The sequence below is a fragment of the Phyllobates terribilis genome, unplaced genomic scaffold (assembly GCF_046119375.1).
Source record: "Phyllobates terribilis strain yellow unplaced genomic scaffold, ASM4611937v1 Scaffold_3__8_contigs__length_932513732, whole genome shotgun sequence".
NCBI classification, from domain to species: domain Eukaryota; kingdom Metazoa; phylum Chordata; class Amphibia; order Anura; family Dendrobatidae; genus Phyllobates; species Phyllobates terribilis.
In genome coordinates, this window is record NW_027362763.1 from 694,006,019 (window position 1) to 694,032,015 (window position 25,997).

General features: G+C 44.9%; 1 protein-coding gene across 1 annotated transcript; it reads right to left on the minus strand.

Annotated features, from left to right (window-relative positions):
* Positions 1-625: 625 nt before the first annotated feature.
* Positions 626-25,383, minus strand: LOC141257406 (mitochondrial amidoxime reducing component 2-like). Its single transcript, XM_073671908.1, has 7 exons — positions 25,072-25,383; positions 9,256-9,429; positions 8,677-8,842; positions 6,266-6,406; positions 3,757-3,821; positions 3,601-3,672; positions 626-972 (listed from the first exon to the last, which is right to left on the minus strand). The coding sequence occupies exons 1-7, from the start codon at positions 25,299-25,301 to the stop codon at positions 846-848; spliced, it is 975 nt and encodes a 324-aa protein (XP_073528009.1). The 5' UTR covers positions 25,302-25,383; the 3' UTR covers positions 626-845.
* Positions 25,384-25,997: the final 614 nt, after the last annotated feature.

Genomic DNA, 25,997 nt, shown 5'->3' on the forward strand with positions numbered 1-25,997 from the left:
GAGGAGCTGCTGAGATCCACAGCTCAGATGGGAGAATCTGTCCTCGTGTGTGAACAGCCCAGACCTAAATCCCACTGAGAATCTGCGGCAAACTTGAAAAAAGTTGTTCACGGACGCCTTCATCCAATCTCACAGAGCGAGTTTGCAAAGAAGAAAGGGCAAACAAGTCATCCTCTAGATGTGCAAAGCTGGTAGAGACAGACCCCAAAAGATTTGCAGCAATAATTGCAGCGAAAGCTGGTCCTACAAAGTATTGACTCAGGGGGGCTGAATACAAATACAAGGCACAATTTTCAGATTTATAATTTAAAAATATTTAGAAAACCCTGTATCACTTCCTTTACACTTCACAAATACTTACTACTTGGTGTTGGTATCACAAACTAAAAATGTTTGTTTGGATTTTGTGGGTGTAATGTGAAAAAATGTGCGAAAATTCACACGGTATGAATACTTTTACAATGCACTGTAAAAGCAGCAGACCATCATTCCCTTAAACCAACTTCATTGAATCAGTATTCAGCTGTTGGAAGGGGAAAAAAAAAAACAAACAAAACCACCACCATTTTTGGGTGCATATTTCTACAGAGAATGAACACATCTTGCACATAAATGACAGCTTCCATTGTTTTGCTTGGGATTATCCCTAGATTTATTAACCCCCGGGACACACGTACATGAACGGCAGCATAGTCTGCAGTACGTTTACTGCTTCCCTCCGATTCTACAATTTGCTGCGGTCAGAAAAAATAACGGAAGTTTCCAGTTACATATATATATGGAATTTATTAAATTTAATTATAGTTTCCTGATTGGTTGAAACGCTGGACGGGACCATTCAGTGCTCAGTCCGTTATCTCGTACACCGGATCCCCAACTCTTATTGTACCCCTCTTCAACATCTTAAAATATTGCCCAAACAATGGAGACGATTTGAACACTTTTTTGTCCTCTGTGTCACAAAGGCGATAACTGAAAGAAAAGTAAAAAAAAAAAAAAAACCACGACATTAGAACATAATGATGTCTATCGCAACCAATCACAGTGCAGCTTTCATTTTTCAAGAGCAGAATACAAAGTGAAAGTTGAGCTCTGATTGGTTGATATGGGAAAGAAAAAAAAAAAAAAAAGATCATAAAGGTCCCAGTTAATTTAATTTTTTGGTCAAAAACGCGACAGCCAGGTGTTGAAAATTATGAAGTTCAGGGAGCTGTGTTTTATTTTTACTGACTTACCCTGTGTTCCAAATTATTATGCAAATAATATTTTCTCAGATTTTCCCAAATTACCTATATGAATTGCAGTCATTGTAATTTTCCAGTCAAATAACTATTCGAGTACAATTGAAAGGTTTTTGTACAAACTGCCTATGATAACAGTATATTTTTTAAAAAATAAAACACTCAAACTGCACTCAAAATGCATGTTCCAAATTATTATGCACAGCAGAGTTTTCAACCTTTTAATTTGAATAAAGAACAAAAAAATGGTCATTTTTGAAATTATAAGCATTAGCAGGTTATTACAGACTGAAATCAAACCGTTTTCAACTCAAAACTTTATTCTAGGTGATGTTACATTTGCACATAGGACTGCTTGTTCGAAAGGAGCTTCTGAACTCTCTCGTCCATTGAATTTGTCAGGTTTTGGATGGCTTCTGCTTTAATTGTTTTGCATGAGGACAGAATACCCTCCCAGAGCTGTTGCTTAGATGTGAACTGCCTCCCGCCATCATAGACACTCCTTTTGATGATGCTCCAGAGGTTCTCAATGGGGTTGAGGTCAGGGGAGCATGGGTGCCACACCATAAGTTTGTCCCCTTTTATGCCCATAGCAGCCAGAGACGCAGATGTGTTATGTGCAGCATGAGACGGGGCATTATCATGCATGAAAATGATCTCGATGGTCCAGATGGATGGAGTGGAGGATGGCTGTTTGATGGACACCCCATGCAAACACGGCTACGGCGCTAACAAGGAGGAGGTGGAGTAATGTTTTGGGCTGGAATCATGGGGAGAGAGATTGTCGGCCCTTTTAGGATCCCTGAAGGGGTAAAGATGAACTCCATAATGTATGTTGAGTTTCTCAAACAGCACTTCCTTCCATGGTTCAAGAAGAAGAACCGTGCATTCCACAGCAAGATCATTTTCATGCATGATAATGCACCGTCTCATGCTGCACATAACACATCTGCATCTCTGGCTGCTATGGGCATAAAAGGGGACAAACTTATGGTGTGGCACCCATGCTCCCATGACCTCAATCCCATTGAGAACCTCTGGAGCATCATCAAAAGGAGTGTCTATGATGGCGGGAGGCAGTTCACATCTAAGCAACAGCTCTGGGATGGTATTCTGTCCTCATGCAAAACAATTAAAGCAGAAACCATCCAAAACATGACAAATTCAATGGACGAGAGAGTTCAGAAGCTCCTTTCGAACAAGGGGTTCTATGTACAAATGTAACATCACCTAGAATAAAGTTGAGTTGAAAACTGTTTGATTTCAGTTTGTAATAACCTGCTGATGCTTATAATTTAAAAAATGACCATTTTTTTGTTCTTTATTCAAATGAAAAGGCTGAAAACTCTGCTGTGCGTAATAATTTGGAACATGCATTTTGAGTGCAGTTTGAGTTTTTTATTTTTTTTAAAATATACTGTTATCATAGGCAGTTTGTACAAAAACATTTCAATTGTACTCTAATTGTAATTTTCCAGTCAAATAACTATGACTGCAATTCATATAGGTAATTTGGGAAAATCTGAGAAAATATTACTTGCATAATAATTTGGAACACAGTGTAAATCTTTTTTTTGGCTTGGTACAGATTTTTAGGGCCTTCAAATGCACTTACATACTTGCCACCTGTCCTAAGTTTTCTGAGACTCCTAGGCCGAAAGATATGATACCCCATACCCAGAGTTGGGTGGGGTTATTTCTGGAGTGTGCAGAAGCGGTCACAGAGAGGGGAAGGGGCTAAGTTGGGGATTAGACTTGTACTCTCGGCCACAAGGTCATACATGTCTACTACCATACCAAAATGGGGGATTTTCCTGCACAAGGGGTGGAAGGGAACGTTGTTGTGCAGATAAAATCCATGGGGGAAAAAGATGGAAGCTTTTTTTTTGTTAGTTTTTCACAGATTGACTATTGGGCAAAACTTAAATATGGCCGCCTTCTGTCTAGACAGCGATGGCGACGTGATTGGTTGGCTGAAACTATGAACGTTTTGAAGGACAACATGTATTTTAATCAAGTTTAGACTAATGTGTGGCCAAGGCCCTGCCTGGCCGTCAGATCCCCACCAGTGATACACCAGCAATTTCTATGGACAAAGCTGTGTGTCTCCATGGTAACAGACTACAAACAAGCAGTAGTCTGATCTTGCTTTCATACTCTTGTACTTTTCGCTAATCAACTTTTGTAGGTTAGCAAGAAGCTGAAGTCTACACATGGCCCGTTTGTAGACGGTTCCCATGGAGACACATACTTCTGCAAAGGAGCTATATACACAATATAAGATAAAAAAAAAAAAAAAAAACACCACACACACCTGTTTTTTTGGAGGCAAATATATCTTTTAGCACCAGTTACCAACCTGCGCAGTGTTTTCAGCGGCTCCATCATATTAATGATTCCAGTATCAGGATCTATAGTGGTCAGGATACATCTGTCAGATGAGAAAAAAAAAAATGCGAGGAGTCAGTGATCCCACTGATCACAGCATTGGCTTACCTCGTAAGGGAACACTGACCTGAAACACGGGATGACGCGTTTCATAATCACCTGACTGCCAATCTGTATTTCCTTCCAAGTGTCCTACAGGACAACAAGAAATGAGAGAAAGCTGGTAATGGCCCGCTGAATGGGAATCAAATATGTGGACACTTTGTAGGGTTCTAGTATAGAGCGTTCAACCAATGCCAGAAACCCTTCAGGTCTTCAGAAGTCCAGAAAAAAAACAAACACCTGCATCTCCTCGTGCCAGGCACCGCCCTAGGCACTGGAACTCCAATGCCTTGAGTGTAATAAAGCCCGGTTTTCATTTTTTTTATTCAGCAAGAGTTGGGAGGATCATTGGCATGTCACAAAAGTCGAACTGACACTTTTGAGCAGAAGAGAATATGGCACCAATTCATCAAAGCAATTTTGCCAAAATTTTGGTGTAAATTGCATAATAAAAAAAACAAACAAAAAAAAGCCACGCTAAAGAGTTGCACAAAATTGTTGTAGTTTTCACTCCAGTTTCTTCCAGCTACGCTAAAATGGGCTGAGCTGGAGTGTGGCGCCATGGGTCGTCTATTTTATGACGAGCTGTGCTATTACTGATGCCAAATATCTTACACCAGTCAGGGCCTGGTGTACAATTTCTGAGGTGGCACACGTCGTTCATTAGACGTTCCGGATTAATGAGGCCCGCACTTCATGAATCAGGAGTGTGACTCCACCATGCCCCCTCATCAAGACTGAAAAAAACAGTCACCAGTCTTGAGGAATCACGGCCTGCATTTGCAAGAGCATGTAAAGCCATATCCCCTGACATTTTGCAAGTTCGGTGCTTAAAAATATGGAACCAAGTCAAGTTTCTGGAGTAATTCTTGGAAAAATTGCTGTCTAATTACGCTTGTTTGCAGAATCCCAACAAAACATCATGCTGCTTTCCAAAGCATGGTGAATCTGTAGTGATTTCGTGGTAATTGTGTCCAAACTAGCACGTGATTTGACGAAAAGTCTGACTGTTCTTACAGACAGTGTGTTAAACGTTGTTCTGCCCTTCTCCCACTAGATGGCGAAACTTGACCGATTCATAAGCAGTAGATCCTCGCCCTTCACATGAGGCGAGAGATGGTTTTGTCAAAGTCATTTCCATTTATTGTTTTCATGGAAACAAACGTTCATGGCCTTAGACATACATGTACGTATTGATTATGCAGGATTTGCACCCATCGAGGGTGTAATACGGATGTCCTGGATGATTTGGGGTTTATCCATCTTTTACAGTTTCAGGTGGTTCATCTTGTATAGAATGAATTGTGGATTTGTCGTGATAATTATGTATGGCAGCGCAGGCAATGCTGTACATAACGCTCCAAAATGTATTGCACGCCATTGCGGATGTACTATACATGATGGGTTTCAGTGGACTGACATGGTGCCACCATCAGGGCTACTGCTGCGCAGTCTTGGGGAGTTAGCCCAAGCACATATTAGGCCACTTAATTAAAGAAATACTGCACAATGGTGCAGGTGACCAATGGATGTGATGTCACAGTCACGAATGAGATATCCAAGAGCTGGGGAACCAGGTACAGAGACAAATCCCAAAATATAAGTGCGTTTAAGTCACTTACAGTAAAGCCTGATGTTCCCCATAATATATTTGCATCCCTCTATAAAAACTCAAAGTTAAAATTATGAACTTCAAGCTAACTCTACATAGACACCACTAGAGGGAGCTCACTGCATATGAATTTAAAGGGAACCTGTCACCAGGAAGGTGCTGTCCAATCTGTAGACAAGTTATAGAGCAGAGAAGATCAATATATAGTTTTGGGAGAAAGGATTAAAACACGTTATACTGAATCCTCTGTTCTTTCTGGGATTTTCGGTCCAGTGGGCAGAAAAATCACAGAAAGCAGAGGTTTAAATTATTAAAATACAGGCTATATTCTATTTTTTTTTCTCTCCTAAAGCTATATACCAAATCTGTTCAGCTCTCCCTGCTCTGTATCATGATGTCTGCAGATTGGACGGCATTTTCCTGGCGACAGGTTCCACAGAAGAGATAACAAGGGGGAGTGAGCCATGTAAAGATTCATACATTCACCACTGGGAGGAGCTCATTGCATATGATTTAAATTCTCATTATTAAGGGGTGTGGTGGTGGTGGGGGGGGGGGGGGGGAGCCACTCCCTATGAATTATACAGACACCACTAGTAGGAGTTCAATATATACAGATTTATACAGCCACAACTAGGGGGAGCTCACTACATACAGTTTTATAAAGCCACCACTAGGGGGAGCTCACTACATACAGATCTATTCCAGCCACCACTAGGGGGAGCTCACTGCAGTGAATTCAAGCACAACTGTAGAAATATCTAAGCACCGAGTGCCCCCTTGTGGCAGCTGCAGACAAAAACTGGTCTGGCTATAGACGTACACCACTGGTGTAAGAGGAGGATCAAGATGGCGCAACAAATAAAAATTGAAAAAAAAACAAAAAAAACACACACACACACACACACACACACACACATACCTCAGCGAATGCCTCACATCCAGAAAACACTATATTAGGACGGAAATTTCTATTGGATACTTTATTTTCTAGCTTGGTGTTCAGATTTTCAAGTGAGGCTTCAGAAAGTACCAGATAAGGGGCAAGATCAGGATACGCCACCTGCAGGACAGGGATGGGAAAAAAAATAAAACAGGACATTGCTGAAACTCACGATAATTGGCCACGATTACGAAGAGTAACAGATGCTGAGAACATAACGGGAGAACTCCGCAGCAGCAAACCTGCAACAAAATCTATAGCAAAGTACCTGATGTTACTCCTACAACTCCAATAGTATTGGAAGCAGAGAGCCCTGGTGACCAGACTCAAAGTGAAGCTTTTGCCCTATTCTCCATCTTTTTCATGATAAATGGTTCCCCCACCCATTATTAGAAGAGAAAAAAAAAAAAAAACAGCCTTCGACACAGTTAACAGGAAAGCAGTAGAATTGTGAATGTGGTTGTGATCCTGAATGATGTAGTGCTCAGTGCTACCCAAGAAGTGAAATATTGATCTCCCAAATATCATACCAGTCTGATATGGGGAATAAGTGGGATTTTTTATACAGTTATATGAAAAAGTTTGGGCACCCCTATTAATCTTAAGCTTAATGTTTTATAAAAATTGGTGTTTTTGCAACAGCTATTTCAGTTTGATATATGTAATAACTGTTGGACACAGTAATGTTTCTGCCTTGAAATGAGGTTTATTGTACTAACAGAAAATGTGCAATCTGCATTCAAACAAAATTTGACAGGTGCATAAGTATGGGCACCTCACCAGAAAAGTGACATTAATATTTAGTAGATCCTCCTTTTGCAAAAATAACAGCCTCTAGTCGCTTCCTGTAGCTTTTAATGATTTCCTGGATCCTGGATGAAGGTGTTTTTGACCATTCCTCTTTACAAAACAATTCCAGTTCAGTTAAGTTGGATGGTCGCCGAGCATGGACAGCCCTCTTCAAATGATCCCACAGATGTTCAATGATATTCAGGTCTGGGGACTGGGATGGCCATTCCAGAACATTGTAATTGTTCCTCTGCATGAATGCCTGAGTAGATTTGGAGCGGTGTTTTGGATCATTGTCTTGCTGAAAGATCCATCCCCTGCGTAACTTCAACTTTATCACTGATTCTTGAACATTATTGTCAAGAATCTGCTGATACTGCGTGGAATCCATGCGTCCCTCAACTTTAACAAGATTCCCGGTGCCGGCATTGGCCACACAGCCCCAAAGCATGATGGAACCTCCACCAAATTTTACTGTGGGTAGCAAGTGTTTTTCTTGGAATGGTGTTTTTTTGCCGCCATGCATAACGCCTTTTTGTATGACCAAACAACTCAATCTTGGTTTCATCAGTCCACAGGACCTTCTTCCAAAAAGAAATTGGCTTCTCCAAATGTGCTTTTGCATACCTCAGCCGAATCTGTGGCCTGCTTGCAGAAATGGCTTCTTTCGCATCACTCTCGCATACAGCTTCTCCTTGTGCAAAGTGCGTTGTATAGTTGACCAATGCACAGTGACACCATCTGCAGCAAGTTGATGCTGCAGCTCTCTGGAGGTGGTCTGAGGATTGTCCTTGACTGATCTCACCATTTTTCTTCTCTGCCTTTCTGAGGTTTTTCTTGGCCTGCCACTTCTGGCCTTAACAAGAACTATCCCTGTATTCTTCCATTTCCTTACTATGTTCCTCACAGTGGAAACTGACAGGTTAAATCGCTGAGACAGCTTTTTGTATCCTTCCCCTGAACAACTATGTTGAATAATCTTTGTTTTCAGATCATTTGACAGTTGTTTTGAGGAGCCCATGATGCCACTCTTCAGAGGAGATTCAAACAGGAGAACAACTTGCAAGTGGCCACTTTAAGTAGCTTTTCTCATGATTGCATACACCTGGCTATGAAGTTCAAAGCTCAATGAGGTTACAAAACCAAAAAAAGTGCTTTAGTAAGTCAGTAAAAAGTAGGTAGGAGTATTTAAAACAAGAAAATGATAAGGGTGCCCATACTTATGCACCTGTCAAATTTTGTTTGAATGCAGATTGCACATTTTCTGTTAGTACAATAAACCTCATTTCAAGGCAGAAACATTACTGTGTCCAACAGTTATTACATATATCAAACTGAAATAGCTGTTGCAAAAACACCAATTTTTATAAAACATTAAGCTTAAGATAAATAGGGGTGCCCAAACTTTTTCATATAACTGTAGTGTCGACTCCCCCCTCCCCGATAGGTCGCCAAATGATAAAAGTAGGTAAACTCTGCGCAGGCTCCCTTCTAAATCAGAAAATGGTAAAGATTGTGTTGTATCACTGTATAGGACTGCATCACATGTGGGGTTTTTTACCCAGATTTTCCCTTTAATGTCCACCCAGCCACCAACTAACCTGACCGCTCTCCGTATACAGTGAAAACTCATTTTTTGGATTCCTTGTCTTCATCTTGTCCTCAAAATAAACAAGACGATAGGCCTGGGAGCTCTTTAAGTAGTTAGTCACCCAGTCCGAGGCTTCATCTCCACAGTCTCTGCCCTGAACCTCATGGCCATGAACTCTGAAAGAATAACACAATGGAGTTGTGTGCTTAAAACCACCCCGTCAACTGGACTTTCAGGGTCACAAGTCTGATCTTCTATTTGAAAAAAAAATAATATTGTGCTGGCCCATATAATTTGTTAGAAATGAGCTGAAGGATACACTGTATGCACCAAGCTCCCTCTAGTGGTGGCTACAGACAGAAAAATGTATCTTTTAAAGGAGAAGTCCCATTTTCTACATTTAAGGCATATGTCATCCAAGAAATGTATGAAAGACGCTGGTCCAAGTTCAGCTTTTATTTTGGGAGTGGTCCCCACTACAGAGTGGAAAGGCAGTTATTTACTTTAACTTGTGTGAAAGTTCAGAAAACTGCAGCGCCCCACTCACTCATAGATGTGAGAACAACCCTTTATATCATATATCACATACTTGCATGTAAAAACTGCATTAGTTTTCGGTAGCTCTAATGGGATTTGGAGGACATCGATTTCTGGGGCACGGAGAGTTAAGTGATCATTGTCAATGGTCGCAGTTATCAGCACCAGTCGTGGCTCTTCTCTAGCTGAAACGTGAACTTTGTCCTCTTTTACAACAAGCCAATGCCTGGAATGAAAGATTATTCAGGTATCAGGTCAATCATTTCATATACGTCCATTTACACACCCGCCAATCACCCCATGTGCAAGTCCAAATCATAGCTGTGTATGTGGGCGATGCAGGAACATACAGATTCTCCTAGCATACATACACTTGTAGATGCAGGAAGAGGTTAAAAGGGATTGATTTTATTAAGAGGATGGGCTTTATTTTTTCCCAAAAAAAAGCACCACTATGTCCATGGCTATGTGTCAGGATTCCTGTTGTCCTACAGTTTGGCTACTATGGTTCACATTAATTGTGCAGCAATTCCACGCCTTACCACTGGAGGCTGCTGCTGTTTTCTGCAGTTGCCCTTTACCAAGATGGCAGATTATGGACCTGTGGAATTGTGGCGCCCCTGAGGGTTCGACCGCCACAGGGATGCTGCACTTCTCTTATGGAGTGTAGTGTTCCTCCTCTGAGGTAACCGTGCGATGGTCAGGACCCTTCCTTCACATTCAACACCACACTACTCCCACCAGAGGGGGCTAGAAGGCACTAGGTGCTGCCCCTGCTGGAAGTTGGGAGACTGGGGAACCAATTAGTGGGTGAGGGTGGAGGATTCACAATTTAGTGACTTTAAATTTCATATTTAATTCACAGCCATTTTGGCTCTTGGTTCTTTGACTGTTCCATATCATGACCTCCCTCCCTGAGCGTGGATCCTGTGTAGACCTGCAGAGGACGGGGACACGGCCCTCGTACCCTGGCCTTGGGTCGAGGGGCAGGCTGCAGATATTGTATGTCTCAGCCCGGTCAAGGACCATGACCAAGAAGGCCCAGAGCTTAGGAGTGTAGCTCCACCGCAAATGGATCCCAGGGAGGATGCAGACGGAGCGGTATACGCCACCTGTCCTCGCCAACCTGATATATTCAGAGGGATTCCGGCTGCAAGAGTGGTACCGGCCCCCGACCTTGCTACTCCACGCACTGATCGGGAAAGTCCGGTAGGCCCTGAGGATCCCACCGGGTATCGGAAGGAGCGGAGCTGCCACCCGTACCCTTTTTCTGAGAGAAGTTCAGAGGGAGACCCGGCCTATCTACACAGACAGGAAAGCACCCGGTCTGAAGTCTAGGAACACTCTGGTGCGGGGTCCTGATTGAACGCTGGACTTACCCAGTCTCTGGTGACCGCAGAACTCCGCGAGGAGCAGGGAGACGCCTTCCTACTGCCATCTCCATCATAAGTAAAAACCCTGGAAGTTAACCCCTATGGCCTCCGGACTCTTTATTCTGCATTACACCACGCTACGAAGCACCAGACCTCCTAGACTACTACCCCCTCCATCCTGTCTCTCTGCCCCGAGGCCCTGCTCAGCCTGTGAGGAGTAGTAACAACATCGGCTGCTATAACACCATGCCTCGGCGGACTGCAGCAGCGCTGGTGGCCTTCATCAGGTGCCACAGGTGGCATAGTCAAGATCAGCCACTCAACCCGGATAAGCCCGTACCATCTTTGTTTTAGTGTGACGACCCTGGGCACGGAGCGAGTCCGGGCCACGGCTGCACCCCATTTCTACTTCACAGGACCCGACTCAGAGTCCCCCATCTCCCAGGGTAGGGCTTACAGAGGGCGCGCGTGAGTCACACAGAATCCATCTAGTTTCCTGTTTGGGCCTACTTATTGTGTCTAGCTGTTTAGTCTAAGTCCAGGTGCTGAAGACTGGAAAGTCTGTCTTACCCAGACTGTTCTCACCCATCTACGGATTGTTTCTCCAAAACTCCTTTGCTTACTCCAAGAACTACCACCGCTTGCTGTTCCTGCTTGTTCTCCTTCGGCCACTGGATTCCAGCAGTGATACACCAGCCTGGCATCAACCCCATTCATAGGATGAAAACTTCATCTAGCAATGGAACTCGCACTTCTAATTGTGCTTTCAAGGAAGCATAGGCCCAAAAAGATGTGGCCACCCGCGATACTCTTAGATACACAGCCCAAAAGTTTGTGTATATGGTGATATCTTACCTCTCTCAAAGTGGAAGAGGTTCTGCAGCAGCCTACTAGGGGTAACCAAGGGTTGGTGTACCCCAAATTATAAATATATGAAATAATAGTGTGGCACCCCTGCGGGTTCAGTCGCCACAGAGGTACTGCATTTCGCCCAGAGGTGTGGTATCTCACTCTCAGGTAAGGATGAAGTACTGCCCGGGACCCACCCACCTGCATCCAGCACTACACTACTCCAGACCAGCGGTCAGGGCAAGATGCACTGGCTTAAGCCGTGCCCTGTCCCTGGTTCAAAGTGGGGGGGACGACGACCATGTAGTGGGTGTGGGTGGAGGAAGCGCAACAGGGGAGCACTTGAGTAGGAGTATAAAGAGGGGAACCATCTTGGGAGAGACAGATCAGTCTGAGGAGGAAGTCTGAGAGGAGTGGGAGCAGGAGCTGTGTAGGAGCTCTGCTCAGAGGAGAGGGCCTAGATTGAGAGGCCCAGGAGGACAGGCTGAAAGAGGACGGGAGCAGAGGGAAGGCTCCAGGAGTGAGGGGATCCCAGAGGCACGGCAAGTGCGGAAGCCACCTGTGCGCCCGAATCTACCAGAACGTGGAGGAATCAGGCCCCTAACTAGTGGAGAATTACAAGGCTTAGCTAGAAACCGGAGGCAGGGTTCAGCTGCTCACAACCGCAACTAAATCGCTAAGAAGGTAGCCACATAGGATTCAGGGGACTGTTCGTTGCCCACCAAAATCAGAGGTTACAGGCTTGGGACACTGGTTGCGAGGCGCAGGGCGAGAGGGTGAGAGCCAGTGCAGGAAGACGACAGAGGAAGGCACACAGAATGGGGTCCCGTTATGTATTCCTGAAACACATGGGAGACTGCTGAACTCCTGCCTTGGTAAACACAGGACGGCGTGGGAGGTTACCCTGGCGCTGGGAACCTGGAGTCTGATAACTGAGTAAAGCTGAAGACTGCACCCCACTGTGTCCTAGAATTATTGCTGCACCATCACCAGCCCTGCACTACACAGCACCAGCAACATCTACCTCATAATATCACCATTTCCTGCCCTGGGGCTTAGCTCTGCCTGTGGAGAGCTGTAACAACTCTGCTGTGTCACCATCAGCTCCAGAGGATCTGCACCGCAGCGTCGGCTCCATATAGCCGCATACCACAGGGGGCATCACAAACTAATATAATATATACTTTATTCCCCTTTTATTGACCGCCCTGGGTCACGGACCGGGTCACTGCCACTGTGACATCCCCAGCACCCACCGGCCCGGCAGCCGAGTACCCCACAGCCCAGGGGGCACGTCAATAGTCCATGGTGGTGGAGGTTCCCTCACTTAGGGATGGCAAATTAATGCAAATCAGCAACAGCTTTATGCAAGAAAGGCAAAAAGCTTGATGGTTCCAACAATTTTACAAGAGGCAGAAGTGGTAAATAGTTGGTATTTATAAATAACTTAGGCTTGCATATGCAGCGAGTTACACAGCGCTGCAGACAATCATTTTAGCAGCGTCACTCACCTTGACTCAGTCTGTCACTATACACACAGTCCTCGACTCCCTCTCCCAGTCACCTCTCCCCTTACAACAAAGTACTTTACTACGCATAACATCACCTGCTCACACAATTTCAGTCCCTCACATTCGAGCACCAGTTTCCTTGCCATCTTTGTGGTGGAAAACCCCTTCACACGTAGGCATAAGCATAAAGAATCACTAACATGACAACTTTGTCCCTTGTGGGTGACTTCATCTGCTACAAGGGCGAGGTTAAGGGAACAGCCTGGAGACCACGCAGATATTCTCCCGAACAAAGACTCCGCAGCCTCCAATCAGTGATCAATACAGAAGTGCTCCAGTTAGGAAAATTGAAACCTCACAGCAAACAGTCTTCCAGAAATAAATTCCACAAATGCGAACTCTAATTTTAGTAGATAAAGATTACACCCACATACTGTAACTCCCCTTTAGTGAGCTCATATGGGGGCTGGTCAGGGGATGTGGCTAGGTCTTTAGAAAATTATAGGATCCCCAACTTTCACAATATCTTTGCCACTGGAGGTCCCAGGCTGGAGATACTAATGCCATATTTCCATATCCATATTAATTTTGGGGTGATGGGCAGGCCTCACATTCGAAACAATGCTGAAATATATCTCCCATGACTATAGGACCTATGCCTGTCACACTAAAAACAAGAAACATACCCTGACCATGGAGCCAGGGTATCTAGCTGTAATTGTCCAATGCCGCTTTGAAGAGTGGAAGGGTTACGTCTGGAGGTGATAGATTTTTCACTTGTCAGCCTCTTGAATATACAAATCCCAGACTGTCTGTCCCTCAGCAGATATCCTACTTTGATTAACGACAGGAGGAATTGGAATTAAGTGTGAGCTCTTCTTCACTTGCCAAGTTATAATTAATCCAAATCAGTTCAATATGAAGGCGATACGTCCCCACTTAAGAGATTGCTTTATGGATTTTACCATTACATCTATGACAGGCGATGTAATGGAGGTGTAAGGCTCTCCTTGTGCAGTGGAGCTGCGAAGCCTCTGGTCCTGGGGTGCACATTGGGAAGCTGCTCCAACACCCAGGGTCAAAGGACGCGTGGAATCAAGGACTTTGACCATCTGGAATCTCAGAAGCAGTTAGACAGATGCTGTGGAACTCCGCAAGGGTTGATGCAAGTTAAAGACACAGCAAGTTCAGGAGATGGAGCAACCCAAACATGGAACACTAGAGTCTCAATGCTAATAGAAAGGTGTGTCTTAATGGGCCTTAAGTAGGATTACGGAGAGGACGTCACTGAGCTATGCTGGAGAACCAGCAAAACCCAATGTGGAGCACAACAAAGGGCAGCGTATCAGGGTGAAGGAAGCAGAGCCGGGTTACCCGAGACAGGTGTATAACAAGGTTCTCATGCTGGCGAGCTGTTCTCCTTCACCCCAAACAGACTACAACTGTAGTATAGTACTGGTTGCTATTCTGTGGCACAATCTATACACCAGGGCTAACGCACCATATAAAAGTGAATGCTACTGTTAGAGTAGCCCAGTCTACTCCACAAAGAATCATGTCTTCAGGATTGTGTTCAGTAGGTACGCCACATTTAACAAAAAGTCAGGTCAATAGTTAATTTCAGTAAATAAGCAGTTCTGTTGCATCCGCGTACCTGTTTACAACAGCACAGAGGAGGACACAGGGGTAACAACCAACGAATATTTGATTAAACACAAGTACAAATGGTAACTATGGCACAATATAAAGAATAAAGTAAATTGTGGAAGGACCATGAGTTATTGTACAATGGAATACAGCAGTTCAGCTAAACAATATCAACAATTCTAATCACACACCATTGTTCTATTACAAATAAACAAAATATTGTCGTGGTCCTAATACCTTAACCTGCGGTGCGTCACTGTCTCTATCGGGCACGTTACTGCCGTCTGTCACTTTTTAGGCAATGCGAGCCGTACTACAGGACCTAATGGAGGCCTATGATGCCACACTGTTAGGCCGCAAGTTCCTTATCAATGAGTCACTACGTACACCCGTTACACTGGCTGCCTTCATTCTCTTAAGCATGGCCCTAGTCCTCCGAGTATTGTACGTCTACACCGGAAGCCACAACTAACATGAATGTCCTTCAACAGCCTGGCTGTCTCCCTCTCGTCTCTGCTCTCTCGGCTCTTAGCTATGGTCTCTGGTTTAGGCTACCCAGCTCTGGTCACTCGCTTCTTTTCTCGGTTTGGGTCCCAGTCTGGTAACTGGGTTCCCTAATTGGATCTGGTCACTTGGGTCTGATCACTCGTAATGGCAGCTATAAGCCAACCTTGCTGCACCGCACGTCTGTCCTGCTACAGGTTCAGACACCAACTCCTCCCCATCACTGCCCTCCTGTGCCTTTGATAATTACTAACTGCGCCACAGCCATCACCTGACCTGGTGTCTCCTCTAATCTCTTCCCCCAGGTATCATGCACTTTACTCTTCAGTTCCTGCTGATGCAATTCTCTCCGCTTTTCCTATAATTTTTGACCATCAGATGGCAGTGTTCACTTGCAGACACTCAGGCATTAACTGTGAGTTCTCTCATATGTCCATCTCCTTACACTGGACACAGCGGTCTCCTCACAGCGCCCTGGACAGTCACACACACACGCAGTCTTCCTTCTGCAGCACACAGTTCAAGATGTTTCCATTGCATATCTGCTAGCCACTATTCAGCAACAAGGTTCTCTGAAACTGACACTAGATGGATGAAAACCAGCCCCTAAATAACCTCGGTTTGTCACATGGACAGACTTTAAACTGCTGCAACATTAGCATGATTTGAGTTAGAACTCAGGAGCACACAACACAGAATACATTGCTGGAAATAATCAAAAGAACTGTACTGAACATAAATCCATATGATGGCAGGAAACAATATTACATTTCATCTTCTTCCAGGAATAAAATCATACATGGAAAAATCAACTGGTAAGAGTGGCCAGAGTCCACAATCACCATCTTACCATCGCCACTTTTAAGTATAGATTACATAAATCCCACTTTTTTTGTGCCTCAAATTTAATGTAATAGAAAAATTGTGGCAGTCCCAATAAATTCCAACTAGGTTTTGCCTGCAGCTCACTGTTACAACCGAGCAGTAGCACGTTGCTATCATGTCATTGCAGTTACCTACTCACCATTTTCCATTTATATTGTTTAATGCTGAGTGAGATTTACATGTGGCTCCTGCAATAAGTGCACAACAAATTGTGGAACACATTTGACTCGCCCAGGGGAATGGGGATGACTCGGTACCCGGGCCTTTAGGGATGCCGCAGTGGTCGGCTCCCGGGCCCGTACCCTGGGGTCTCTCCTTAAAAAGGGTGGTTGTTTGTTAATTTTATGAAAGTTCGTGACGCCACCCGTGGCTTCTGGTGAGGATCACCAGCGCTGCGCAGTCCACTGAGGCCGATAAGGCAGCTCGATGGTATAGCTCCCCACAGGTGGAGCTAGGCCTCAGGGCAGTATATGAAGAGGGAATGCAGGACAGACGAGACCCAGCCGGGTCAGAGCAAGAACAGGGACAGACGATAGTCACTTCAGTACCTTTTACTGATTGAAATTCAGGCACGTCCCAGAGCACTGTAGGGTGAAGGGTGCATATCAGGATCCTCCCCAATGAGCGGGTTTCGGGCCTCCTGTTTCTTGCCTCTGCGTAGTAAGTTTATGACCTGCCTGGAGCTAGGCCTAACTTTGTCTCGGTTCTGCGCTGGCTGACCTTGTGGTTGGGCCTTCTCTTGGAGTGCACGCTCCCGACTTACGGGGCCTATGTGTCTCCTGGCTCGGTTACGCATCAGCACTTCAGCGATCCTGGGACTTGTAGTTCTCCAGGGATTCCGGTTTATCTTACTAGGTCGTGGAGATCCTGGTAAGCTTCGGACCCGGTGTCCAGTAACTGCTTCGCGGTCAGCCAATTAAGTTCCTCTGACCCCTATGTGCTAACTCTCTACTCCCCTTCGGCCTACTCGGGCCCTCAATAGGCTACTCACACTAACGGCAGCTTGCCGTGCTTCACCGATCTTATGGCGCCGACACACCTAAAGCTCACCTCTCTGAGCTACAACTGAGTCTAGACCGTGCTCCACTGCAGACTGACCTCGCCCAGGCTTTTGCACTGCAGGAACTCTCAACAGGTTTGCTTTCTGTCAACTCCAGTCTAGACTAACTGCTGCCTGGCTCCACCTTCCCTTTTATATCCCTAACGGGCTCCCTCTGGTGGTCTGAGGTGGAAGGTGGAGATGTGTGAATGGTTATGGGGGCCTCTTGTGCAGGAATCCTTCAATACACCCTTCTAGGATCTGTGATACCAAGCGCAGCTGGGCATCACACATTCACTGACCCTGCATAAGGGATGTGAGTGAATAACAAATATATGGGCAGTCTTAGAATACTGAGGCATGATGTCACCAATAGGTCGTCTGAGGTTCACTTTACTAGAGGCAAGGGTTGCACTGTGTTTAAGGTCAATGCACTGAGTTGCTGATGACACAGCTGGGTCAGGTGGGCACAGCTAGATGAGCGCATTACCGCCCCCTCCACCCCATGTCCTGTTTCCCCCAATAGTAGAGGTCAGACACATACAGGTATACAGATTGGCATGTCTGCATCATAGCTAGCTAGAAATGGGGATGAGCAGTGTTACAGTTATTACTTTTGTAATGTTTGATAAAATAAGTCGTGCATAGAGTCACACCACAAATGTGCAGATGTGTTGACAGTAGTCCAAGCGTTTTGACCTTCAGAAAACCAAGGGGTAACGTTTATCCTTGCAGAGTGTGACATGTCAAGCCTGACATGCAGATACGCTGGAGTCCAGAGCAGCGGCAGCAAGTGAGAAGTGAGGTGAGTATTTGATTTTTTATTTTTTTTTAATGTATGGAAGCATGGGGCATCATAAGGGAGGGGGGGGGGGGGGTGACATCCTGCATGGTGCATTATAAAAAGGAGGGAAAAGCCTGCATGGAGCATTATGTGGGGGCCAGTATCCTGTATGGAGCGATGCGCCGGTTTTTGAGCCATTGTGGAATTTACAATAGATATCGCTCATGTAATGCAAGAAGTGAAATCATTGGCATTGTACTAAAAATTGTGAATACATACACATTTCTCTGCATCATGAATTGTGATGTATGTGTTAAAGTTAAAGGGGCCCACAGAGTTTCACCCAGGGCCCACAAAAACCTGGAGCCGGCCCTGGCAGAAGGGACACGTTTTTGGTAGCAGTCAGACTTGGGACACAGAATCAGAAAGGATTTTACAAGGAGAATGAGAGACATCCTTCAGGAAAGTAGATGGGTAGCATGGCATCCAAAGAGACACAGATTTGGATTCTAGACGATTCCAGCCTAAGGGTACGGCCCTGACTGGAAAGATTCGGATCTGCTCCATTAACCATCAGAGAGACATGAATACGTCTCACAGAGGCCAGGTTGGGACCAAGAAGTCACCTGGCCCCATGGATATGTTTGAGGTTGCCAGGAGGGACCCACCGGTCACCTGCAATACACAGACATTCGGAGAAGCCAGATTGGGGCCCACCAGTCATCTGGTCCTATGGAAACTCGGAGAGGCCAGGTTGGGACCCTTGGGTCTCCTGGTCTTGTACCTCGATGGACTGCTAGCTTCCTAAGCTTGCCGCTACCTCCTCTGTGGGGGCCCGCCAGAAGTGGGGGGCCACTGGTTGAGGTAGTCGGCCCTGAAAGTCTCCCAAGTCGCAGCTGTTCTATCCCAGGTGAGTTGAGAAGGAAGGGCAAGACTGTAATGTTGTACTATCTTGGGTATTTGCTGGGACTGTTTGCTTTTGTGGTTCAATAAAGTATTGCCACACTGTTTTACCCTCACCTTGTGTTGTCTGAGTAGTGTTACACCCACAGAAGAACCCAGGTTTTCAGATTTAATGGGAGTTGGGGAGGAGCAAATTATGAATTGGGAGTGGGGGAAAGTAAATGATGATGAATAGAGGGTGAGGAGAGCATGGACATGACACATTGAATTGGGGCAGAGGGTGCATGTAAATATAATGAATCGGGGGAGGAGGTACAAAGTAGGGGGCGTTGAGGATGCCAGAGTGTGACTGGCAATGAATTGGGGGAAAGTACAGGTTCCAATTAATTTATATATTTATTATTAGGTGGAGAAGTGGCTATTTACAGATAGTGGGGGGCGAAGGGGTGGATTACAATTTATATTTAGAATGATGGGTTGCATAATAACTAATTATATATTAATGGTGGGTGCATGTCTGTATTCTGCTGCGTAGTGTAGAAGTTGGGGAAATGTGCTCTAGATGTCTCTGCATAAAATAAGTTAAGTCCTGGCTGGAAGAAGTGATGGTGGTGGTGTTGGATGAAGGACATCACCGGTGAGTCAGTGTGTTCTGTGCACTGACACTAATACACCGTATACCATGTACAGAGCCCTCTTGTATAATGGCACTTATGGTAATATTAGTATTGTGTTTTCTTATTAAATGATCAGTATTCATTCAGTATGTGGTGGTAATACGTGGTCCAGTCATGGTGTGGCGGTATTCGTCCCTTCTATGTGGTATTATTGGTCATTTTAAAATATGTATGTGACATTTCTTTAAAGAAAAATAAATAAAAATATACCTAAAAAAGTGTATTGGATAGTTTAAAAAATGTTTAATAGGTTAGAGTAGAGTAGGACCCGACCAGAAGAGTTTACCTTGTCATGGTGGCGGCTTAAAAAATATTTTGGCCAAGACAAAAGCTAATGGCTATGTATATGATCTGGTGTTCGATGGGAACTGGTAACATGTGATTGGCGAGGACGTGGTGCAAAAGTGGAGTTTTTCCAAGAATGGGCGGTGGGACTGTAGAAGGTTCAAGGGATGGCGGCGGAGTCAAGAAAATTTTTTTTTTTTTTTTTGCCAGTATGGGGCCCTGAAATTCCTGGTGGCAGCCCTGCATGAGGGGACCATCCTGTTAAAATGAGGATCTAGAGAGTGTTGAGGGTGACTAATGCAGAGAGCAGTCACAATAAAAATAAAAAATAAAAAGTGTGCGAGTGTGTGTCTCATGGAGACAACCAAAGAAGTGGTTCTAAGAGTGTGATGGGGCTTGAAGTGCGGGCAGACAGAGATTGCAAGGTCAGCAGAGTTAGGCCGGGGTCACGCAAGCGTAGAGTCTCTCCTCCAAAAGAATCAGAGCGATTATAATGACACTCCGATCAAACTCTGATCAGTGCCAGCTTAGGTGCTCCGATTCGGGAATCGTAACACAGGTGAGTAGAAGATGGAGAACAGAATTTCTCCATATTCTCCATTGTGCGAGTCCATCATCCGAGTGCAGTCATATGATTTCCATGCACTCAGACTTTAATTGGTGCGCGGCCCTATAGTATAAGCTTGGTCCAAGGCTATCCGATAAAACATTGGACAAGTGCTATCCTCGTGTGAGCGAACCCTTAAAAGTGTCAACGTGAGCTCAAACGCTACAGGAGACGTGGAGAGACCAGAGACTGTATATATTACTGGACAAGCTCTGGTTTCCATGGTTTGCGTTCTTGTATGTTCAGCTCACAATATGGAGGACTCCACAACCTCCAGATCCCGCTCCCTTGCTCACCCAGTTTAGGGATGGGGGGGCAGTTTTTAAAGATCCCTCTTTTACCAACACCGATGTTAGTTAGTAGGCCTAACAGTATCATGAATGTGATCTTTGTTAATCTGGCCTGCAGGGTGGTTATATTGGCCCGCGACACCAAAACTGCCACCTCTATGTGGGGCCATTATTCTGTATGGAGGCCTACGGGGGGACCCATTCTGTATGGAAGCCTACAGGGGGGGGGGGGGGGGGGGACCCATTATTCTGTATATTGGTTGGCCCACAACTTTGTTTACGTTTTTCATTTTGACCCTCTGCATGTTTAAGTTTGACATCCCTACTGTAAGAGAATCACGAACTCGTTGGAAATCCTTCAGGAAGCTGGTGCATAAATGTCTACAACCACAAGGTCTTATAATTGCCACAAGGGGTATATTATGCCATTTATGAGTTGCTGAGCCTGCCAGGGTTTATCTTAACAAATATAAACACAATATACAGTTGCTATGTGACATGAGTTGGTGTCACCCCAATATAAATATTAACTCTTCATATGATTAACTTCACCAATAACCCCTTATCGTACATGGAGAGCTGAGGCTGTATTTTCAGTATCGGAAGCCATGTGACCGCACACGTACCCCAATCCATCCTGGTGTGCTATTATATAAGATTAGGCTTTAAAAAAAAAAAAAAAAAAAAAAAAAAAAAAAAGTACGGAATTCTAGAGAAGTGGAGCATTCCCTGGCCCTCAAGGGGTCCACACCATCACATGACTGGCTCCATAGTTAGCAGAACTATATAAGGCTATGGGCACATTACTCAGGAATAATCCAAGTCGCTTCACTTGATTATTTTTCTGGTGGACAGACTATTGCACCACAATTTATCATTTTCAATACATGTATGTTATATAACTATGATTTCCTAAGCTATAAGTTAAAGCACTGGCGGACACAGACAGAAAAGGACCCCTGTGCAGGAACAATATATGGGCCCTTTGTAGCCCAAGAGCTCCTAAAAGTGCAAAATTTCACCTGCTTTGGAGGTAGAAATACACCCCCTTACCTCCCTGGCCCCTGTGCGGCCGCACCAATAATATGTCTGCCCATGAATTAAAGCATAGAAAGTGGAATGGTCCTTTAAATAGGTTTTGCCCTAAACATGCATAGCCTGTTCACCAGATTGGTGATAAATATATGGCATCTCCGGGACCCTGTATGAATGGACTAGTGGTCCCACAAATGCGTTGCGATAGATATAGGTTTCTGGTTGTCAGCATTCTACCATATATTGATCATCTATCCTGTTGGACATGGGAAAATCCCTTTAGTGCCTTAATTACATCCACTGTACATTTATGGCAAAAATACATACCTCAAAAAAATAAAGGGAACACTAAAATACCACATCCTAAGCATCACTGAATTATTCCAGTTGCAAATCTTTATTCATTACATAGTGGAAAGCGTTGAAAATAATTTTTGTTCTATCACTGTAAATCAAAGTTAATATCCCATGGAGGCCTGGATTTGGAATGATACTCAAAATCAAAGTGGAAAACCCAATTACAGGCTGATCCAACTTCAGTAGAAATGCCTCAAGGCAAGAAATGATGTTCAGTAGTGTGTGTGGCCTCCACGTGCCTGTATGACCTCCCTACAACGCCTGGGCATGCTCCTGATGAGGTTGCGGATGGTCTCCTGTGGGATCTCCTCCCAGACCTGGATTAAAGCATCAGTCAACTCCTGGACAGTCTGTGGTGCAACGTGATGTCTCAGATGTTCGATTGGATTCAGGTCCGGGGAACGGGCAGGCCAGTCCAAAGCACTAATGCCTTCATCATGCAGGAACTGCTGACACACTTCAGCCTCATGGGTCCTAGCATTGTCCGGCATTAGGAGGAACCCAGGGCCCACTGCACCTGCATATGGTCTCACAATGGGTCTGAGGATCTCGTCCCGGTACATCTGGCTAGCACATGGAAGGCTTAGCGGCCCCCCAAAGAAATGCCTCCCCACACCATTACTTACCCACTGCCAAATCAGTCATGCTGGAGGATGTTGCAGGCAGCAGAACGTTCTCCACGGCGTCTCCAGACTGTCACGTGCTCAGTGTGAACCTGCTCTCATCCATGAAGAGCACAATGTGGAATCTGGAGCTCTTGGTATTTTCTGGTAAATGCCAATCACCCTGCACTGTGTAGGGCTGTAAGCGCAATACCCACTTGTGGACATCGAGCCCTCATACCACCCTTATGGAGTCTGTTTCTGACAGTTTGAGCAGACTCATGGATGTCAGTGGCCTGCTGGAGGTCATTTTGAAGGGCTCTGGCAGTGCTCCTCCTGTTCCTCTTGCACAAAGGGGAGGTAGCGGTCCTGCTGCTGGGTTGTTGCCCTCCTATGGCCCCCCTACACATCTCCTGGTATCTGCTCCATGCTCTGGACACTGTGCTGACAGATACAGGTTCCCTTCTTGCATTGATGTGCCATCCTGGATGAGCTGCACTACCTGAGCAACTTCTGTGGGTTGTACTGTAGACACGGCCTCATGCTACTGTACCTCTAGGTGTGAGCAATGGAAAAATGCAAGTGTGACCAAAACAGCCAAAAAGGATGAGAACAGAGAAATTGTCTGTGGTCACCATCTGCAGAACCACTCCTATATGGGGGGGGGGGGGTGACTTGCTAATTGCCGATCATTTCTATCTGTTGTCTGTTCCATTTGCACAACACCAGCAGAACTTGATTCACAAGCAGTGTTGCTTCATTTCACAGAAGTGGGATGGACATGGAGTTACATTGTGTTTAAGTATTATTATTTTTTTTATTTATTTATTTATTTTTTTTAAAATCACCATAACTGAAGTGACCTCTAGCTATCCGCTCATATTTACGATAAAGTGAACGATGTGAAAACAAAACAATAGGAAAAGTTCCACTTCACCCCACTTTTTCCAGTACATGGTAAATTGAAAGGTGTCGCTCAAAACTAAAACTTGTTCCAAAAAAAACCCCCACACAATCAACCCGCTATGTCGGCAGAAAAATACAAAAAGTTATGTAACAGAAACCTTGGGGGGAGAGGGGACAGAATAAAATGCTGACACATAAATCTGCTGCCAAACCTTCATAATCATAGGGATTTCGTAATCTTCGCTCTGCCTCTGAGTTTGGGAATATCCACATTATATTGCAGTCCATGCTGTATATAATCGCCAGATTACCAGACGTTGGTCTGAAGCACAGCGACACCGGGTCACCGTGACCATGTCATCCCTTATGTGAGATATTGTACTAAAGAGCCCCCAGAAGGATATCCCTCAATTTTACAATTCCGGGTCAGAGCTGCCTTGTGACAGCAATGTGACCACACATATAGGTGACCAAATATAGCATTTGATGATAATATACTAGACATTTACTACTTCTGTTTAACCCTTATTTTCCCAATATGTGGTGGTCTTAGTATGATGAAGATTGTCACCCCAGGGATGGCTGTAGACTGGTTCCTGTGTGTGAAGAACTGAAACTGAGTAAGCAGTATAGTCGCACTCAGCTACATCGCTGGGCTCTGCTACAACACTGCAGTGAGTCTCCTAACCTATTCAAGTCTGCTACATTCTGACAGTGAGTCACCTATCCTGCTCAACTTTAATCACCAAGCTCTGCTACACTGGGTTGCCCACTGTCCAGATAATTCCAAGTCTGTAAAAATAGGGCAGTTTTTTTGCCCTGTCCGTAAAAATAAAGTTGTCAAGCTAACTGCTACATCATTATAGTGAGTTATTTAATTTTAGTCAGCTGATCGCTTCAGCTCTGCTACATTGCTGGGCTCTGCTTCATTGTTAGGTCACGTTCACATGTTCAGTATTTGTAAGTAAAAACCAGGAGTGGGTGAGAAATGCAGAAGCGGTGACGTGTTTCTATTATACTTTTCCTCTGATTGTTCCACTCCTGATTTTGGCTTACAGATACTGATGTAAAAAAATACTGAACGTGCTCTTACCATGAGCCATTATTTTCATACTTTTAAAAGGGGCATACCATTACATTGTTTATAAAAAAAAAATAAAGTTATTCCTGCTTTCACCACTAGAAATAAACCAAACCCAACAGAAGTCATTAAAAGGGGTTGTTGCGTGCAGTCAACCCTGGCACAGCTGCTGAGCTCGGTGACCGGGTAGAGCGGGGACACTCGCTGTTGAAGTGACATCACCACTGCGGTGGTGACTCGGGGAGGGAGAGTACCCGCTGAGGTTCTTATTTTAGGCATTTTACACAATATGGGGCTCACTTTCCAGAAAGTGGACAATCCCTTTAAACAGTGAGGGCTGTCACAGTAAGCCCCAGGTAGGTGATCTTCTATTTGTAGTGAAGCAGGTGTTGCAAAACTCCAAGCATGTCCCAGCTATCAGAGCATACTAGGCGTTGTGGTGTTACAACAGCTAGAGAGCCACCGGCTGGAGCTCACGGCCCCCAGGGCGTGCAGGTCAGGGTGCTGTGCAGAGGGTGACGTACGCCCCATACCTGTCTTTGAGCTGTCCGTTTTTCAGTCCATACTCTCTACACTCCGCTTCTTCAAGGGCGAGTCCTCTGCATGACTTTACAGGATACAGGAACAGTTGGGACACTGCACCCACCCTCCGCATCTGCCTCTTCTTTTTCCTTCTAAATAGAAAGAGCAAGGTGACAGCCACAGATGCCACCAGCCCTGCCACGCTGAGCAGGAGACTGCGCTGCTTGCTGACGGTCTCCATAACAAAAATGCTGCACTCAATTCTAAGAATGCTGCATATAAGGGAAGGGCTTGAACTCTGATCCAGCTCTGCAAATCAAGACTTTATTCCCCCCCACCCCACAAAAGTTTGGCTTCAGTCCCAGGAGGTGGCCTCGCTGATTGACTTCTTATTTAACTATTTCCAAACATTAATTTAGTCTATAAGGCAATTTCCTACAGCCACTCTGCCCTCTAAGCCGTGCGTTCTGGAACGGATAGAGTTAAAGAACTCTGAGTTTCTCCTATGATTCGGGCTCGTCAACCTCATTATTAGGCTGTTTTAACTTTTTACTTTCCAGATTGCTCAGGGAACGTCACCTATAAGGTTATGTGCGCACGTTCAGGATTTTCTTGCAGAAATTTTTTGATGCGTTTTTTTTTTTTTTGTGTTTTCATACATTTTTTGAGCGTTTTTGCCTGCGGATTTGCCATGCTTTTTTTCCAATGCATTGTATAGGAAAAACGCACAAACAATGGACGTGCTGCTTCTTTTTCCGCACATGAAATTCTGTAAGGAAAAATTCTGATCATGAGCACAGATCTTACAAAATCCCATAGAAAATGCTGGGATAAGGTTTGCAATGCATTTTTAGGGCCAATTTCGGGCTGATTTACCGCATCAAAAAAAGCACAAAAGACGTACCATGTGCACATAGTATATAAAGCCTCATTCAGA